At 39.9% G+C, this 20,707-nt stretch overlaps 1 protein-coding gene across 15 annotated transcripts in view; it reads right to left on the bottom strand.

Annotated features, from left to right (window-relative positions):
* adgrl3.1 (adhesion G protein-coupled receptor L3.1) overlaps nucleotides 1-20,707 on the bottom strand; it is a 1,314,450-nt gene that overhangs the window by 586,149 nt on the left and 707,594 nt on the right. For all 15 annotated transcript variants that reach the window (XM_039751107.1, XM_039751111.1, XM_039751112.1 and 12 more), the window contains one exon: nucleotides 8,745-8,950. In XM_039751107.1, the coding sequence (XP_039607041.1) occupies nucleotides 8,745-8,950 (206 nt within the window). The remainder of the gene's footprint in view (nucleotides 1-8,744; nucleotides 8,951-20,707) is intronic.

Below are 20,707 nucleotides of genomic sequence, written 5' to 3'. Positions count from 1 at the left end.
CTTACCCCTCATGCCAGTTCATTTTGGAAGTTGATGCATACTTTATCAGGGTAGAAACTATTCTAACACTAATGTATTCTGATAGATATTATGCGCCTTCTTTTCTTGAAAACTCTCCTCTGTTGAGGAGAATTATGACATAGGGAACCTGTGAGCTTTTGACAGTTAACTTGAAGAATGAAGACTCTGTTTAGAGATAGCTACATATTCATTTCTCATTTACATGGATCACAATAATTTAATGTATTTAAAGTCAAGAAAAATTCTCAATGCATGCCAAGCCTGTTGGATGTTATTCTTCAGTCACTTAAATTTTGTGATTTTCTATTGACTGGGCAAAAGAAATGGCAAAAGTGATACTTTATACTGCATTTAAGAACCTAATAAAAATATATCACAAACAAAAAATATTATTCCCCCTTAAAAATTTCTGGAAGTGACTTTCACCTCCCCCAACAATTTAAACAATCTGATTCAAGAAGCCCATCCATAAATTCTTCTGTGACTGTATAATGTGGAGCCGACCCGGACACAGACAGGCAGACATGTTCTTAATCACCATCACACGTTTATTTACAAACTATTTACAATAATACGGTCACTCAGACGCAGTCCATTTAGTGCATAATTACCCCAACAATCACAGTCCTGGCCACAAATGCCTTCTTCTCGGGCCGCCTCCACTCTCCTTTCTTGCCTTGTCCTTCTTCCACCCGACTCTAGCCCTGAATGAATGGAGACGGCCCCTTTTATTCAGTTCCCGGATGAGCCCCAGGTGTTCCCTTCCTCCCTTGGCCATTCCCTGGTGTGGCGGAAGTGCTGGGGTAACAGGTCCCCAAGGCATTGGGGCGCCTCCTGGCGGTGACCACGGGCCCCTACAGGGTGGAGCTTCCATGTCCTGTAACCGTGGCCCCCAGAGCAACCAGGAAGGCGGCCCCCATGTGATCCAGGGTGGGCTTTGACCCTCTTCCGGTCCCTCACGGCGTCCCGGCCGGGTCGTTGCCCCTGGCATCCCTGACAATAACCTTAGAGTATTAATTGTATTTCTTGTAGAGGATTATACTGTGGTCAGTACTGTATGTTAGGCCATCTTTGAGTGTAACAAACTTTGGGGATCTTTTTATTGTTATATTAGAAGGGAAGAAACGCAAAAGGACACTAGAGAATATACTGCGGCGTGTGAGGTTTTTTGTAGAGCTAAATTCTCTCAGGTATCCCTGTAGGATTACAGGAGGGAAGCACACTCAGCGGACCTTAATTATCAATCTCCATTCATTTACTCCTTTTCTAAATATGCACATTTCATTTTACTGAAATTTTACTTTCATTGGGTAATAAGTTAGCATAAGCCTTTCTTACAAATATTGTATGTTTACATGGCTTTCCAAGCCCTATTTTTTTAGATTGAGGTCCTCAGGTTATATCTAAGGTCTGGAATGTGTTCTGTGAAAATATGAGATGTACTGTGAACCTAGCTTGGGATATCACCCACAAACAAATGGAAAGTTTTAATCAAGACTTAAAGAATTTTCTCAAAATATTTAAGCAATTCCAGTCAAGATAACTGTAGTGATTTACTGCTGATGGCAGACTCTGAAACATTCTCAATCTGCTGCACTTAAAATGTCCTCATTTTAATGCTGATAAAGTTTCAGTCCTCAGTTTCTGGATCTTCCATTAGCTTCGTCATCAGTACTGAGTTTTACTGAATATCTTAACTATAAAGCATATATGGTGCTTGGTTAAGGGGTGTTGTGATAACATTTTAAAAGATTCACCACTACAAAGTAATCTATTGTCATAAACACGAGTCCAAGACATTATAAAGGTTCGGGGCAGCCACCCGTATATTGTTTTTCCCAGCTGCAAAAGGGTTTCCTTTATCAAACAATCAATGTGCATCTCACAGAGTCCTAAACAGAACTGCTATAGTAGCCTAAGATGGAGGCTTTAAAGGTCTTGAGAGGAACTGATGTCATCAAAGGGGCCGGCTTCGGAAGCGATGTCATCAAAGGGGCCGGCTTCAGAAGTGACGTCATCAAAGGGGCTGGCTTCGGAAGTGACATCTTCAGAGGTGCCAGAACCTTGCAGGATTTCCCGGGAAAGGTCTGTAGGAAACTGAGAAAGACAGTCAGCGCACTCTGCCGCCCCCTGGTCGGATGTTTTATTACAATTACTTGAGCCCTTTAGCTGCCTCCTACTCGCACGTGTGTGACACTATGTAAATCTTTATTTATATTTTGCTGTACATGCAACTCATAAGTATCTGATGGGTTCCAATCTTTAATTTTTGGGAAACTCCACCATTTGCATTATTATCATATTAACCTATATAATACTTTCAGAAAATAAATACCACTACATTTGCCCTCTTAATATCAAAGCTGCAACATCAATAACAATTATCTACTCAAGTTTTAGATAAGGAATTTTACAGTTTCTATACCTTCTAGCTTATGAACTCATATGCACAATTTTATTTCAATACTCAATATTCAAAAAATATTTGCAAATTGTTAAATTCATTATAGAATTTCTTCCACATATTTATACGTCCAGTTTTTGTGGATTAATCACTTCTATTCCACCCCCTATCCCAACGGCAATGGGTAGAAGCTGAACTGAGGAAAGGTGAGAAACTGATGTGACTTCTTCTTCCCCCCAATTAGTTGCACTGGTAAAAACAGTCTCTGTTTCTTCTCACAATATTGTGTGCCCCTTTCAACCAAGTCTACTTATAATTCCAAGAGCTAAACTTAAAAGAAGTTATTGAGGCAGCCTTCTGCTGTTATGCACCTAAAATCTGGAATAGTTTACCAATAGAAATATGCCAGGCTAATACAGTGGAGCACTTTAAAAAATAGCTAAAAACTCATTACTTTAACATGTCTTTCTCATAGATTCAGTCATTCATCATCCAACCCGCTATATCCTATAACTCTGATATTCTGTTATGCATTTAATTATCTTTTTTTTTTTTTTACGTATCTCCAATATCAGTACTAACCGCTACTTTCTCTGCTGTTCTTTTTCTGGTTTTCTGTGGTGGTGTTCTGCACCACCACCACCTAATCAAGGCACCTTGCAGTCCCTACATTGATGGCTTGAAGGCCAGATGTCCACATGACCATCTTCATCTAAGTCTAACATGTGAAGTCTGAAAAGCATGAGGACTGATTTAGATCATTTATGTTCAGTAGAACCCCTGCAGATTTTGTTTTTTTCACCAGCACTCTGGAGTTTTTTTTAGTTTTTTTTTTCTGTCCTCCCTGGCCATCAGACCTTACTTTATTCTATTTCTTTATTCTCTCCTTAGTGAGAACAAAAATACATTTGGTACTTCTGGAACTTTAGTGTAGTGTAGTCTTTACTGACTACAGAAGCTAAATTTTACTTTTAGAATTAACATGAATGGAACCTGAGGCATGGGTTATGAAGTCTGTCCCCCAATCTGTAATTGTGCAATGCTGTAACAATTGGCTAGTGGGGTTGTGCTGCTTGCAAAGAATGCCAAATAAAGATATTGTGTTTTGTTAAGCATTTTTTTGATTGTCTGAACATAACATTGTGCCTCTTCATTACTCTGAGCAAACTTTTAGGGAAAACTGGAGACCATTGTCTGAGATCAAAATTTCAGGAATGCCATGCCGGCAAAGACAGACTTAAGATAGCACACAACATTTTCTGATCTGAATCTGGTGGGAGCCATTATCTGATTTACTCATGTTTTCACTATGTCTCACTGTTGCAGAAGATAGGGTGTTTGCTGTTACCAATGTCTTTCCAGATACACGACTGATTTGGTAAGAGTACCTCATAAACCTAACATGGAATCTCTGGATCCTCAGCGGGAGCTCAGAGAAGCTTTGTGTCCATAACAGACTTACAAGAGGCTTGAGATCCATCCCTATATGGATGTTTCTTGATAACAAAGTTTCTGAATTGTTCTCATCACCAGGTTATGCCCAATGCTTTCTTCTCCACTTGTACGTACCTCAGTTCTGTCTCAGAAAATGATCGGGAAGCACATGCCACTGGAATTAACTGACCTTTGCCATTTTGCAGTAAGACAGCCATATGGGGATGCATCAACTGACAGCTTCATCTACTTGTTAGGGTCCTGCAATGTCAGCACTGGTGAGGAGACAGCTCTTTTTAAGGTGGATAAAGACACTGCAATGTGTAATGTCCCAGTACCACTGGCTCTTTGTGGAGAGCAGATCTTTCAGTGGCTTGTCCTTCTCTGCAAGGCATGGTTTGACTTTCCTTAGCCTGTTTACCATCTCCAGAAAACTAAAAAGCTCAATGGCATTGGTTGGGTCATTCATTTTCTTAATGGCCATGTTGTTATCTGGGTCTGGCCATACCTCTTTTGCTGATAATATGTGACCTAGAAATTTGAGCTCCTCTATGTTCACCTTGCATTTTTCAGTATTTAGTATAGTATCTGTTTTCTAGAGTCAATTTAATACATTTTGTATATACTTACCATTACATTTTCCTTGTTTACTGGTACTAAACCACAGCACCAATTTGTTAGTTCCTCTACTTTGGTTATAATGCCTAGGCACTCCATGTGTGCATGTTCCACTCTTAATTTGCTCATTAATGAGACTGCTATCTGCCTGGATGTAGTAAGGGAGAAGGATATCACTTCTTGTTTCACCTTTATGGTGTATGGTTGATAAATAGATAAATAAATATATATATTGTCATGCACAAGCGCATGGGGAGAAGCTTAAGGATCCAACGTGCACCACAACAAGTCATTCCAGGGGACAACGGCGGGGTACTAACCTCTCCCATTTTCATTTCTCAGAAAGAATGAAGCACCACCGCCATAATCTTGCCACGGACAACAAAAGAACCGCAGCACTTTCGGGTCCCTTTCTACCCTCTGGTCCCCATTTGATGACATCAGCTACCCATCCATCACCACGCTTCTCCCAGCATCCCACTGTTTAATTTCCGGTCCGACCCTATAAGTTGTCCGTCTACCCACCATTGTTTTTCTGTTGATTTAGAGTTAAAATTACTGACCTTGGGCGGTACGGTAGCGTAGTGGTAGCGCTGCTGCCTCCCTGCGTGGAGTTTGTCGCCAGGCTGATACAGTAGAGCACTTTAAAACACTGCTGAAAACACATTACTTTAACATGGCCTTTTTATAACTTCATTTTAATCGTAATTTAACTTAATCCTGATACTCTGTATGTTCAATTCATCATAACAACTATTCATGGTGGCTCTAAAATCGGTACTGACCCCTACTCTCTTTTCTGTTTCTTTTTCCGGTTTCTTTGTGGTGGTGGCCTGCGCCACCTCCACCTACTCAAAGCTTCATGATGCTCCAACAATGATGGACGGATTAAAAGGAAGAAGTCTACGTGACCATCATCATCATCAAGCCCTTCCGTGAGAATCCTAAAGCCAAAGAGGACTGTTTCATTTATGTTAGGTAGAATGCCCAGAGGGGACTGGGCGGTATCATGGTCTGGAATCCCTACAGATTTTATTTTTCTCCAGCCGTCTGGAGTTTTTGTTTTTCTGTCCCCCCTGGCCATTGAACCTTACTCTTATTCGATGTTAATGTTGATTTATTTTTTATAATTATGTCTTTCATTTTTCTATTCTTTAATATGTAAAGCACTTTGAGCTACTGTTTGTATGAAAATGTGCTATATAAATAAATGTTGTTGTTGTTGTTGTTGTTGTATGTTCTCCCCGTGTCTGCGTGGGTTTCCTCCGGGTGCTCCGGTTTCCTCCCACAGTCCAAAGACATGCAGGTAAGGTGGATTGGCGATCCTAAATTGTCCCTAGTGTGTGCTTGGTGTGTGGGTGTGTGTGTGTGCGTGCTCTGCGGTGGGCTGGCGTCCTGCCTGGGGTTTGTTTCCTGCCTTGCGCCCTGTGTTGGCTGGGAGTGGCTCCAGCAGACCTCTGTGACCCTGTAGTTAGGATATAGTGGGTTGGATAACGGATGGACGGATGGTTTCTCATTAAACATTTTGGGAAGTAACTGCCAGATTTCTGATTTTAATTTTTTCTGATTTAGCTTTAAAATCAACACTTTAAAGAGCATTTTCAGTGTCAGGAAAGCTACTTCAACCATCACTTGTCTTATGGAGACTGCTAGCTTGACACATAATTCCTAAAACAAATGCAAAATGTCAACAGATATTAAGGTTATGTGTTGTATTTTGCTGCATCTGTAACAGAAGAAAGATTCCTGTTTATTTCAATACTTCTTGTTATTCTTTGATCACCAGTGCCCTGCTCTACAAAGTATTTTTTAAACTATAACTTATGCTTCTTGTTTTTAAATCTTGTGTATTTTTTACATAGCACAATATTTAAGCTGTTTATTGAAAGTATTTGCTATACTCCAGCCATTATATTAGGCAACACTCAAACAATGTTTGTGGAGACATGAGGGGTGACAGGCATTGTAGGCATCACTCATAAACAGTGCCTATGTGGATAGGATCTGTATATATGTCTTTCCATGTGTGTTATGCTTAGTGTGTGAAAGCAGACCAATCGAATAACAAACTTTGTGAGTTCCACTCATGCAATGATAACTCAACATTATATGGCTGACACTTTACTGTTGTATTTCTAGGGAAAACATAAACCTAGCAGGAAGAGATGAAGAGACCAGAAGAAGAGATGTAGTTGAAAGAAAGACAAAGATCATAATCAAAGAAATAATAAAAATAATGTCCTAAGTCTTAAATGAGAATCAAAAATCAGAATCAACAGAATAAATGAAAAATCTTTAAACCAGAAAGTCAAAAAAAGTATATTTCCAAAGCACATATAGAGTTCTGAATATCCACTATTTCTAATAGCAAATGGTCATCAGGGGCAACTTCTTATCCATTTGCCCTGAGCCAACAAATAAACAAATGGAGGCTCCCATAAAAAACAATTAAATTACACAATTTATTTTCAAACGTCTTCTGTAAATGTCAACAAAGTAATTAAAAAAATTCCCCTTTAAGGATCAGGAAATATTAATGATGAAATGTTATTATAACAATCATCACTGGTACTGGTAGGCTAATACATTTTAGAGTGGTTTACCTCTCCTTCACTTTATAAATGAGACTGATTTTTCACAGCTCATTCTATGTGGTATCAATGATTTTATTTCTACAGTGTTCCAATGCAACACATTCATTTTGCAAGCTCTGCCCCACAATGTTTACTTGGGGTAAAAGTTAACAACATCTGCACTCACTTTCCCTGTCCATTTGTTATGTCACAATGTGAAAAATGCCACTGTACAGGCAGAGCATGATGACAAAGCACTCCATACAATCATAAGCCTGGAAAGGATCATACCAAATATAGTATAATAAACATAGTAGTACCCATGAGTATGAACTACAAAATGGTAGATCCCAAATGAGAAAATACTAATAAAAAGGCTCAAAGGAAATTTCACCATCATAATGACAAAAAACACAAGCAAAAAGAAAAATCTGTATAGAAATTCCAGAAATTAAAATTATTTAATCTATGGGTGTCCAAAATCACACTCAACAGAAGTGACTCACGTACAACAGAACAGAGTACAGTTTTTGGTAATGTTATCAATGAAGTATATGAGATTTTTCAGCTCTGATTTAAATTTCTCTTGTTAAATATATCAAACTAGCCATGTGTACCCAACTATGTTGCGCGTGTTAAAGTTGTCTGTGAAGGGCTCCCTGTTTAAACACACCTGCCAGTCGTGAACTGGGCCCTTCGTTGCACAGCATTATGATTTTTTGTAAGGTAAACAAAATTAGAAAAGAAAACCCTTGGACATTGATTCGATAGGAACGGCCTACTCGAAATCACTGTCCGAATTGTAATTATGTGGTGGTGTAGGAGCATTTGTGCTTCTGTCTGTTCACAGTCCGTCTCGTTTTCACGACGCTGTCGTTTCCTCTCATGATCTCTTCTCAACCTTTCTCCAATCTCGAAGGTTGCTTTGTGGCAATCCAAAGAGTAAGGCAATATACATGGAGCAATGGTTATAAAAGTGAGACACATAGGTATCCAGGCTCTTTAAAGCATAAATAGGGATCACTTCACTGACATGTGAGCAAGCCACGGTACAACTGTGAGATGCGCAGCACTCGCCGGCTACAATGTAACAATAATAATTTCCGGAACGTGCTGTTACGTTGTCATTCATTTTATCCACTGTCTTTCTTTCATTCATATGTTACGTAGGCACGTACCATTTATCTTCGGCAATCTCATTCTCTAACCAGGCCTCAGGAGCTAACCAGCGTAACACTTTCCACCACCCCTTTCGTTATTCCGGCACATTGTTGACATCCGTGAGTAACAACAACGTACCAAACTGGAAGGTGGTCTACGCATGTGTGGAATTAACGGACAAACAAAGATCAAGATCTAAATGAAGATTATATATCAAGATTAGTTAATTTAAAGCACAACAATTTGTTTAGTTTGAATGTCTGTGTTTTGAGGTGTGACTGGAGTACTAGTCTTCAGTAGTATAAGCCTGGAGGAGATTCTTAATGCAATGCCTATGTTTTAGCTGTCTCTCTACTGCCATCTAGTGCTTCTACTTCTAATTCATTTGCGGACAAACAAAGATCAAGATCCAAATGAAGATTATACTGTATATAGAGATAGAATATTTCAATATAAATCAAGTGACCTAAATATCATTGTCATCTTTTAAAAAAACAAAGTAAATTATTTAGATTTTGTTTTAACAACTGTACCTGTATATGCTTGACAGTAAATACCACTGGGTCTGAAAGGTAGATTTTTGTTGTGTCCTTAGTTATAGCAGCCGTAATAACAGGTGAATTTACAATCACAGAATAATTGGTTGATATGGCATCATTTCCCAGCTTCACATTTGCATTTTCTGTAGACAAATATGAACCAAGGTTCTTGTAAAGGACAAAAGCTACTCTGATCTCCCCTGAAATAAAAGAATAAAAAATAATTAACACTTGGAAAATGGATATTGTCATAATACATTATTTACAAATACATTAATCACTATACAAAGCAGCTGCAATCAAAAATTGTAATTATTACAGAAGGTTTTCATACTTTGCAAAAATGTATATTAACTTAATGCAATGCCTGAATTTTAGCCTTTTAAATTAATGCCTGTATTGGCATTCTGGAATGCCTATTTGGTCAAGCACAATCCTGCAGAATGTGGACAGTCAATAAGGCAAGCATTTACAATGGGCTAAAAAATCTGGGTTTGCTCACTAAACAAAATTCTTCTGGCTCCAAATTAATTCTCTTACTACATGATGGAATTGTGGTCATTGTAATACTGCATTATACAATTCTTAGCTGCAGCATCAAGACCATTACAGACAATAAATGTCCCAGTCATTGCCACTGAAAAGCATCCTCGTAACATGATCATATTACCAATTTATTGCACAGAAGATGTAAGGAACTTCCACTGAACCACTCACAGAGGTAAAGAGATGTGCATTCATTCCAAGGAGTTGTACATTAGGGCAATTTTTTATTAAGACGATTAAAGAATCTTTTGTTAAAAGGTTTTAGACTCTGCTATGCATTTTCTAAAAGACCAGAAGGTCAATCACCTCATTTTCTCTGGAGACAATCTTGTTTGTGAAACCGTGAAGAGATTTTTATTTTAGTTAGGAAATCACAGTAATGGTCATTGCTCCTTCTCCTTCATAGCAGTAGCTGTTTAACTGTTTACATATACATTCTTTCATTTCTTCTCTCTTTAACCAAATTGATTAAAATATTATACATTTAAAGGAGGGAAGAGATATGAAGAGATATGTTACACAAGATTATGATTCTTTAGTTGCTGCTGCATGTGTCTTTTAGATTGCAACATTAAAAAACTGAGTGAATGCTAAAGGCTTTTGTGTGTCTAGTAGCCTTTAGGAAGAGAATTGAGAGAACATTAGAACACTCTAGACGAGAACAGGCCATTCAGCCCAACAAGGCTCACCAGAGTCGAGTTTTGAAAGTTCCTAACGTCTTACTGTCTACCACACTACTTGGTAGCTTATTTCAAGTGCCTATTGTTCTTTGTGTAAAGAAAATCTTCCTAATGTATGTGCAAAATTTACCCTTAACAAGTTTCCAACTGTGTCCCGTGTTCTTTATGAACTCATTTTAAAATAACAGTCTCGATCCAATGTACTAATTCCCTTCATAATTTTAATCAATTCAATCATGTCACCTCTTAATCTTCTTTTGTTTAAACTGTATAGGCTCAGCTCTTTTAATCTTTGCTCATAATTCAAACCCTGTACCCCTGGGATCAGCCTAGTTGCTCTTCTCTGAACCTTTTCTAGCACTGCTATGTCCTTTTTGTAGCCTGGAGACCAAAGCTGCACACAGTATTCAAGATGGGGCCTGACCAGTGCATTATAAAGGTTGAGCATAACCTCCTTGGACTTGTACTCCACATATAGTGTTATATAACCTAACATTCTCTGAGCCTTCTTAATGGCTTCTGAACACTGTCGGGAAGTCGATAGCTTAGAGTTCACTATGACACCTAAATCCTTCTCATAAGGTGTACTCTCGATTTTCCGACCGCCCATTGTGTATTCAAACCTAACATTTTTATTTCCTATGTTTAATACTTTACATTTACTGACATTAAATTTCATCTGCCACAAATCTGCCCAAGCCTGTATGCTATACAAGTCCTTCTGTAATGGCATAACGGATTCCAAATTATCTGCTAATCCACCTATCTTGGTATCATCTGCAAACTTAACCAGCTTGTTACTTATATTCTTATCTAAATCATTTATATATATTAAAAATAGCAGTGGCCCTAGCACTGACCCCTGTGGAACATCACTCTTAACATCGGCCAGTTCTGATGACGTTCCTCGCACCATGACCCTCTACTTCCTGTGTCTGAGCCCATTCTGCAAAAACATCACCCTGAACTCCCACTTCTTTTAATTTGATGCCCAACCTTCTTATGTGGCAGGTTATGCTCCACTCTGATTGTATCCTTTTGTTGTCACCTCATAGAATTCCAGCATGTTAGTAAAACATGACCTCCCTCTTCAGAACCCATGCTGACTGTTCAGAATAACTTCTGTCCTTGCTCATCTTATCCTTAATAATTCCTTCCATTAATTTTCCTGTGATGCATGTTAAGCTTACTGGCCTATAGTTGCTTGGATCTGCTCTTTCACCCTTTTTATATAATGGGATGGTATTTGCCATTTTCCAGTCCTTCGGAATCTCTCCAGTGCACAGTTGACTTCCTAAAAATATATGTCAAGGATTTCTATATGTACTCACTAGCCTCCTTAAGAACACGAGGATAAATATTATCTGGTCCTGGTGATTTGTTTGATTTTAGCTTATTTAATCTGAGCAGCACTTCTCCCTCTACAATTTCCAAATCCCTCAGTACCTCCTTAGTAGTTGCGTTTACCTCTGAGAGGTTATCCATCTGCTCACTTGTAAACACCTCAGAAAAATGTATGTTTAGGGCACTGTCTGTATCTTTTAATTCCCCTTTACTATTTCTAAAGCACTTGACCTCCACCTTGACTGTTCTTTTACTACTAAAATACTGAAAGAATCTCTTAGGGTCGCCTTATCTGCAATATTCCTCTTCAACTGTCTTTTAGCATTCCTGATATCCTTCTTAATGGTTCCCTCATGTTCTCATATGCTCTATGATTCACTTTGCAGTCATTAGTCTTATATGCCTTATAAAGCAGTTTATTCCTTTGCAACTTCTTTTTTAAATCTTTATTAATCCACCATGGAGTTTTTTTTTAGTTTCCTATTAATTACAAATTTAGGTATGGATCTGTCCTGCATTACATGTAAAACATTTTTAAACCTGTTCCACTGCTCCTCGACTGTCTCCACACTTAAAAGCTTATCCCAGTGTATCCTACTTAGACATTGCCAAATCTGCTTAGCCCTACCAAAGTTCAACTTAACAATTTTAGTATTTGCATCTGCACGCTTACAAAATACTGAGAATTGTACTACATTATGGTCACTTGACCCTAGTGGTTCAATCACCTCTACACCCTCAATTCTATCCTGATTATTACAAAAGACAAAAGTCACTGATTACTTCTAAAAACTCCTGCTCTTGTGCTCCTCCATCTGCAAGGTTATCCCAGTTAATAATTGGATAATTAAAGTCCCCCATGACTATAATATCCCCCTGTAAACTTGCCTTTTTGATATTACTAAAAAGATGTGTGTTGAAATTACTGTCTGAATTGGGTGGTCTATAACACACTCCTAAAATAAGACCTCTTTCCCTAATATTTTCCAGGCAAAGCCACATGTCCTCACTAAGATGGGGCTCATCATCCAACTGAAGAGGACTTACATTTAAATCCTCTTTGGCATAAACAGCAACCCCACCTCCTTTTCTGTTCTGTCTATCCTTCCTAAAAAATGTGTATCCCTCTATGTTACACTCATCCCCATCTTTGTTATTTAGCCAAGTTTCCGTCATCATCATAATTGTGCTCTGCTACATACAACTCCAGCTCACTTACCTTATTTTTGATACTTCTAGCATTAAGGCAAGCTATTTTTAATGTGTTACTCCTTCTATATTTAAATGTTTGCTTAGAATTTACATTACTATGCACTTTTATTTCTACACCATTGTTTGCTCTTCCAGGTATACATCTAAATCTGGCCTGTCCTAAACTCCCTGCCCCCCCATTCCCTAATTTAAACAATCCTCGACTAGCCTACACATACGCCTCCCCAATACATTGGTGCCTCTCCAGTTCAGATGTAACCCGTCATGGTGGAACAGGTCCCATCTGTTCCAAAAGGAGTCCCAATGCCCCATAAACCTATACCCTTCTACCCTGCACCAAGATTTGAGCCACGCATTAAGCCTTTTAATCTCCTCAGTCTTACTTGGACTGGCGCATGGCAAAGGCAGAACTTCAGAGAAGACTACCTTGTCAGTTCTGCTCCTCAGCTTGGCACCTGACTCTTTGAATTTGGATTGCAGAACTGCCAAACTACCCTTATGCATGTCATTTGTTCCAACATGAACAATGACAACTGGATCCACCCCCGCTCTGGTCAAGAGCCTATCCACCCTTCCAGGAAGGTCTCCCACCTGTGCTCCTGGAAGGCAACACACCGTGCGAGACTCTCTCTCTCTCTGGTGCACACCTGCACTTCAATTCCCCTAATGATTGAGTCCCCAACTATCACTACCTCTGTCTTTTCAGGAACTGGTTTTGAGGTGGCCCGTTGGAGTTCTTCATCCCTGCCTACCACCTCAGAATTATCAGAGACACCGTCCAGATCCGCAAGGACATGATAATGGTTTGAAACTTCTAATTGTGGGATTGATGTCCCCGGACAGTGTGCAACCTTTACCTTATGCCTTGTGACCGTGACCCACCTATTTCTACCTGTCTGCTCTGGAATCTCCTCCCGCTGCACCTTGGGGTTGTACACTATCTCTCTAAAGGACACCTGGGCCAAGTCCGTCAATTCTCTATTACAACGCAGTTCAGCCAACTCCTCCTCCAGTTCAGTGACCCTGAGCTCGAGGTGCTGTATCAGCTGGCATCTCTTACAGATGTAGCCCTCATAAACAACTGGCTCTTCCAAACCATCCTCTAAAAAGACCAACATCCAACAGAACTTGCATTGCACTGGTCTCATTATTAAAATTTGATTTGGGATTAGTAAACTGCCTTAACTTTTTTTTTCTTAAAATAAAATTTCTTCCTCTTTTGGCTGCTCCTTAACATAAAAGGTAACACTAAGATCTGCTACAGATATTTTACACCTTTTCCCCTTATGCTCCTGTACTGTTCTCCCTCTCAGCTGCCTGCTACAGTGGAACCACGGTTCATGAACGTCTCTGAACACGTACAAATCGGGTTACGACCAAAAAGTTCGCCAAACTTTTGCATCTGTTCACGACCACACACTAGGTTGACGAAAAAGCCAGTTTCCTTTCGGTTTGTACGCGCCGATCATTTCCGCATGTGTTGCATTGTTCTTGGTCAGACGTGCGTACTTGCACGTGCATGCATGCTTTCGCTGTGAACTCTTTGTGCTCTATTTTATTTCTCTTCCGGTTTGTGCACGCCAATTACTGTATTTAAGCACATGTTTAGTCTCTCCCTGTGCATTGTTCTCAGTCAGACGTGCGTGCTTTCGCTGTGAACTCTTTGTGCTCTACAGTATTTTGTGTTAACCAGTATTTTGCAGTTAACCATGGCTTCAAAGCAAGTGAAGAGTGGTGAGAAGAAAGGTCGAAAAAAATTGAAATCAAATTAAAGAAAGAAATTATTGAAAAGTATGAGCATGGTGTTCGTATTACTGATCTTGCCGCCAAGTACAAGAAGTCAAAATCTACGATTTAGACTATTCTAAAGCAGAAAGAGGCCATTAAAGCAGCTAATGTTTCAAAAGGAGTTACAGTGTTAACCAGGCAGAGGCCTCAAGTGCTGGAAGTGGTGGAAAAACAGTTGCTAGTGTGGCTGAACGAGAAGCAACTTGCAGGGGACAGTGTAAGCGAGGCAATGTTATGCGAGAAAGCCAGGAAGATTCATGGTGATTTGCTGCAAAACTATCCTTCTATGAGTGGTGAAAGTGAGGAATTTAAAGCCAGTAGAGGATGGTTTGAAAAGTTGCGCAAGAGAAGTGGCATTCATAGTGTGGTAAGGCATGGAGTGGCTGCCAGTTCCAACGCTGAAGCTGCGAAAGAATTTGTTAAAAATTTTCAAAATTAGTGGACAAAGGCTACATCCCCCAACAAGTGTTTAACTGTGATGAGACCAGATTGTTCTGGAAAAGAATGCCGAAGAGGACCTACATTACCCAGGAAGAGAAGGCTATGCCCAGGCATAAACCAATGAATAAAATAAATAAAAATGAATAAACCGTTTTGCTGTGTGCTAACTCTAAGGACCTTGTTTTTGGAATGGCTGCACGAGGCTTTCGCTCCCGCCATGAAGCAATATCTTGAAGAGAATCATCTGCCGAAAAAATGTCTTCTTCTGATGGACAATGCACTGGCCCACCCTCCAAATTTGTTTGACGATATGGTCAAGGAGTACGACTTGATTAAGGTCGTGTTCCTCCCACTCAACATGACTCCTCCTTTGCAGCCCATGGACCAGCAGGTTATTTCAAATTTTAAGAAGCTGTACACCAAAGGACTATTCGCCAGGTGTTTCAATGTGACCGAGGAAACGTCATTGACCCTGAAAGAGTTCTGGAAGAACAATTTTAATATCGTTCATTGCATCAGCCTCTTTGATAAAGCCTGAGACGACGTCACTCACCAGACCTTGATCTCGGCCTGGAAGAAACTTTTCCTACGGGGAAGAAGAGGAAAGGGCGGTTATAAAAAGTTATGTGACAAAAGCCATCGTGGAAAAATGGAACGAGTGCCAGGATTTTTTCGAGAAGAACCACCCTGACAAAGCGGTTATGAACAGAGTGATAAACATGATGAATGACAATGTCGTCTTTCATTTTCGAAAAATTTTAATGCGTAGGAAAAGGCAAGTCACATTAGACCGCTATTTCGCGAAGTCTGATCCACCAGGTAAACAGCTAAAAACACCAGAAACCCAAAAAATCACAACAGAGAAAAGACCTGAAGGAGAACATTCCTCAATCGCAGAGCTGGACTCTCCCTCAAAACTGTAACTTCCTCTCTACCCAGTTCCTCCTCATTTCCTTCATGCCAGAACTCGACTCATGCAAGGTTAGTTTTCTTGGTGGTTTATGGTTAATTTTTGTATTACGGATTTTTCAAATGTTTATTTTTTTGGTTCGTAGCATGAATTGTTGCAATGTTACTTTTCTTGGTGGTTTATTAAATTATGGATTTTTCAAATGTTCATTTTTTCCCTGTTCTTAAAATTCATTAAAACTAAGTGTTTTCAGCGAGCAGTTCATAAGGCTATAGCGCAAACTCTTGCAATGTTAGTTTTCTCTGTTGTTCAAGGTTTTCTCAGTGTTATTCAATGTCTTTACATTTAGTTTAATGCTAGCAAAATACCCGCGCTTCGCAGCAGAGAAGTAGTGTGTTAAAGAAGTAATGAAAAAGAAAAGGAAACATTTTGAAAATAACGTAACATGATTGTCAATGTAATTGTTTTGTCACTGTTATGAATGTTGCTGTCATATACAGGTATATATATATATATACACACACACACACATATAAACATATATATACATATACATATACACATATACATACATATGTACATATTGTGGTGCCTGGCCGGAGCTGGAGCCCGGCTGGGACGCCCAGGAGGACCGGAGGAGGGCTTGTGCCTCCTCCAGACCACGAGGGGGCGTCCTCCCTGGTTATGTTGGGGGACTCGGGTAAAGGGCTTGGAAGCCCAGCCCTGTAGGGAACCGTGGCCACCGCCAGGCGGCGCCCCAGTGCCAGAATATCCCGGGAGCCCAGCACTTCCGCCACACCAGGAAGTGCTGGGGAAGACGACGGGGACACCCGGACGGCTTCCGGGTGCGCAGCCAGCACTTCCGCCACACTGGGGCGTGGCTTCGGAGGAATGCCGGGAAGCAGCTGGAGCCCATCCGGGTTCCTATTTAAGGGGCCGCCTCCCTCCAGTCATGGGTAGAAGTCGGGTGGAAAAGGACGGAGCTGTAGGGAGGAATAGAGGCGGCCAGGAGAAAGGCACTGGAACTGTGTGGCCTGGACATTGGGGGAATCAGTGCTGGAGGCACTGGGGTTTTGTGAGTGCATGAAAACTGTAAATATATTGTTAATAAACGTGTGTTGGGTGAACTTCCAATGTCCGTCTGTGTGTGTCCGGGCCAGCGTCCACAATATATACATACATACATACATACATATATACACACACATACATCCATCCATCTTCTAACCCGCTGAATCCGAATAGGGTCACGGGGGTCTGCTGGAGCCAATCCCAGCCAACACAGGGCACAAGGCAGGAACCAATCCTGGGCAGGGTGCCAACCCACCGCAGGACACACACAAACACACCCACACACCAAGCACACACTAGGGCCAATTTAGAATCGCCAATCCACCTAACCTGCATGTCTTTGGATTGTGGGAGGAAACCGGAGCGCCCGGAGGAAACCCACACAGACACGGGGAGAACATGCAAACTCCACGCAGGGAGGACCCGGGAAGCGAACCCTGGTCTCCTAACTGAGAGGCAGCAGCGCTACCACTGCACCACCGTGCCGCCCACACACATACATCCACATATATATATATATATATATATAATAATACACACATATATATAGTACAGGCCAAAAGTTTGGACACACCTCCTCATTCAATGTGTTTTCTTTATTTTCATGACCATTTACAGCACTCCATCACTCTCCTTCTTGGTCAAATAGCCCTTACACAGCCTGGAGGTGTGTTTGGGGTCATTGGCCTGTTGAAAAATAAATGATCGTCCAACTAACCTGACTTCTGCACAACACAACTGCTGGTCCCAACCCCATTGATAAAGCAAGAAATTCCACTAAATAACCCTGATAAGGCACACCTGTGAAGTGAAAACCATTTCAGGTGACTACCTGTTGAAGCTCATCAAGAGAATGCCAAGAGTGTGCAAAGCAGTAATCAGAGCAAAGGGTGGCTATTTTGAAGAAACTAGAATATAAAACATGTTTTCAGTTATTTCACCTTTTTTTGTTAAGTACATAACTCCACATGTGTTCATTCATAGTTTTGATGCCTTCAATGAGAATCGACCAATGTAAATGGTCATGAAAATAAAGAAAACACATTGAATGAGGAGGTGTGTCCAAACTTTTGGCCTGTACTGTATATATATATACACACACACATACATATATATATATATGCATACATACACACACACATATAAACTTATATATACATATATGCATATATATATATATATATATATATATATATATATATATATATAAATATATATATATATATATTGTCACAGGCGGCTGGGGTGAGCGGGACACCGAGGGACGGAGGAGGGCTGGTGCCTCCTCCCGACCACGAGGGGGCGACCGCCCTGGTTTTGTTGGTGGCCTTGGGTAGGGGGCTTGGAAGCCCAACCCTGTAGGGACCCGTGGCCATCGCCAGGAAGTGCTGGGGGGAAGAAGACAGTGGACACCCGGAGGGCTTCCGGGTGCGCAGCCGGCACTTCCGCCACACTGGGGCGTGTCCGTGGAGGAATGCCGGGAAGCAGCTGGAGCCCATCTGGGGTGTGATAAAAGGGGCCGTCTCCCTTCATTCGAAGTGGAAGTTGGGTGGAAGAAGGACGGAGCTGGAGAGAGGACTGGAGGCGGCCAGAGGAAAGGCATTTGTGACTGTGAGGCCTGGACTTTGGGGGATCGGTGCTGGAGGGACTTTATTGTACATATTGTAAATAGAATAAATGGGTGTGTTGGGTGAGAAACCGTTGTCCGCCTGTCTGTGTCTGGGTCCTGTTCCACATTATATATATATACACACATACATCCACATACTTTTATATATACATATCTACATATATTCACACATACATATACACACATATATATTTATATTTACCCTTTGGGGTGCGAGCAGCTGTTGCTGGTTTTGCCAGAATCCATCGAGGAAGAAAAATGAAAAACATTATTTGTACAAAATCTTAATTTATCTATCCATTCCTAAATAATCAAATGGGCAGGCTATTTAGTATCAGTGCAATACGCTGCTTGTTAAAACGGATGACTTCCGCTCTTACGTGCACGTAGTGCTGCGTGGGCATTATGAACTATTGTATCTGTTCAAGTTCTATTTAAATTTTTAATATAAGTAATTTTTATTTACATTTTTTACTTACATTCCTACCAAAGATATTTCTGTCGACTAAATAGAACCTACTTATATCCAAATAGAACTTGAAAAGATATATTTTTTTCGAATCCTAGTGTGAATTTTAGATCGACTTAACACGCACTACATCAAGCCCCGTGCTATTGTGCTCTCGCCTGCCTGCCTCAATAAGTCACCGTCGCTTCGGTCTTACTTTTTTACCGTTTATTTAATCATGGGCCACTCTACAATTTTGTTTATTTTCGGGTTGTAATGTTCATTAAATTTATTTATCATCTGGTCCATTGGCGGACCGTGCATCTGACACCTAGGCCTTCAGTACTGCTCCGTCTGAATCAACCCGTCCCTCAAAAACTAATTTATGGTTATAAAAACCATCTTAATATGCAGAAATACAGTATAAAGAGCTGCTGCTTTGCAGATAGATAACTCCTGTAAGCCACAATAAATGCCTTTATTGAATAGACAAACCAGGGGTGAGCAAGTTCCTTTCTACTGCAGCCACAGCCACGACACACATAAAAAACATCAATAATAACTCATAAACTTGCAATATTATTTAGGAAAATCGCAACATTTTACTCAATTACATTCTGTGGGCTTATTATTAAGTGACTATAAAAAATACTTTAAATACACGGTTACAAGGCTGACATGTTTAATAAGTTTATACATAAAATAGATCATTTTGGCTCTCATGCTAATAAGCTTATTGTTCTTCGATATTTTAAAAAATTATTTAATCTATATTGGAGTCTAAAAGGGCTGCCAACATTGTAATTTTTTCCGATAAATCTTCAATTCTCTCTATGAAATACGAAATATCTTCAGCAGAATCCATTTCATTGGCAGTAGTATGCATTTTTCTAATTAATTCTTGTGCTATCCATTCACCAGTCAATAACTAGAGGGTGTGTTAGAGCCCACCCTCTCAACTTTGATGAGTGAAAGTGACAGTTTTATTTCAAGTCATATTTCATGATGGTTTGGAGGAATGTTACGGACAAAATTTAATAAATAAATAAGCAACAAAAAACATATTTCGTGACACATTTATTTATTTATGCTCTCAATTCATGACATATTTATTTAGGCTCTCATTTCAGAAAACATTTATTTATTTATGCTCACATTTCACAGTACTTTTACTTATTTGTGCATTTATTTATTTAATTGTGTCCGTAATATTCCTCAATAATAAAGAACTATCTATGAGAGATGATTTTGAAGTCTACAACAGCATATTATCCCCCAAACAAAGATGTATACAGTTTGTTTGGTAGACATTGGATCAAAAGGGAAGAAGGGGTACTTTACGAGAAAAGATTTGTTACATCTTATCCTGAACACAAATTAGTACCTATAAGAGATTATATTTGGAAATAACAAATTCGTATTTTCCCTGATTTCTCACCCCCAACAGCTGCTAAATATGCCACATTTTACAACATTAAACAGCACTTACGGAAAGCTGAGATCAGATACAGCCTCTTGTATCCTGTCAAAAGTGGACATTCAAGGCAAGCTCTACATTTATACTTCTACGGAGGAAGCGAAAGATAGCTAAGTAAAATTTTTTGAAATACAATCATAACTGGCATCCGGTTCTGGTATGGCAAAGAAGATCTTACCTGATGTTTGATCGGCTTGCAATGATACTGGTATTGTAATTATACATTCTATTTCCTTCTCGGCCACTTCTTGTTTACATTTTAATTACAATTATATGCATGAATGCATGTATGTGTACATTTTTTTAGGGGACTAACATCATATCCTTGGTTTATGGTATTAGGGCATACTATTCTTATTTAGGGATACTGTTTAACATCATTCACCTGGTTTAGTTTCTCAGGACTGTTT

This window comes from Polypterus senegalus, chromosome 4, assembly GCF_016835505.1.
Source record: "Polypterus senegalus isolate Bchr_013 chromosome 4, ASM1683550v1, whole genome shotgun sequence".
In the NCBI taxonomy this organism is placed as follows: domain Eukaryota; kingdom Metazoa; phylum Chordata; class Cladistia; order Polypteriformes; family Polypteridae; genus Polypterus; species Polypterus senegalus.
This window is presented reverse-complemented; position numbering and strand designations above follow the sequence as displayed.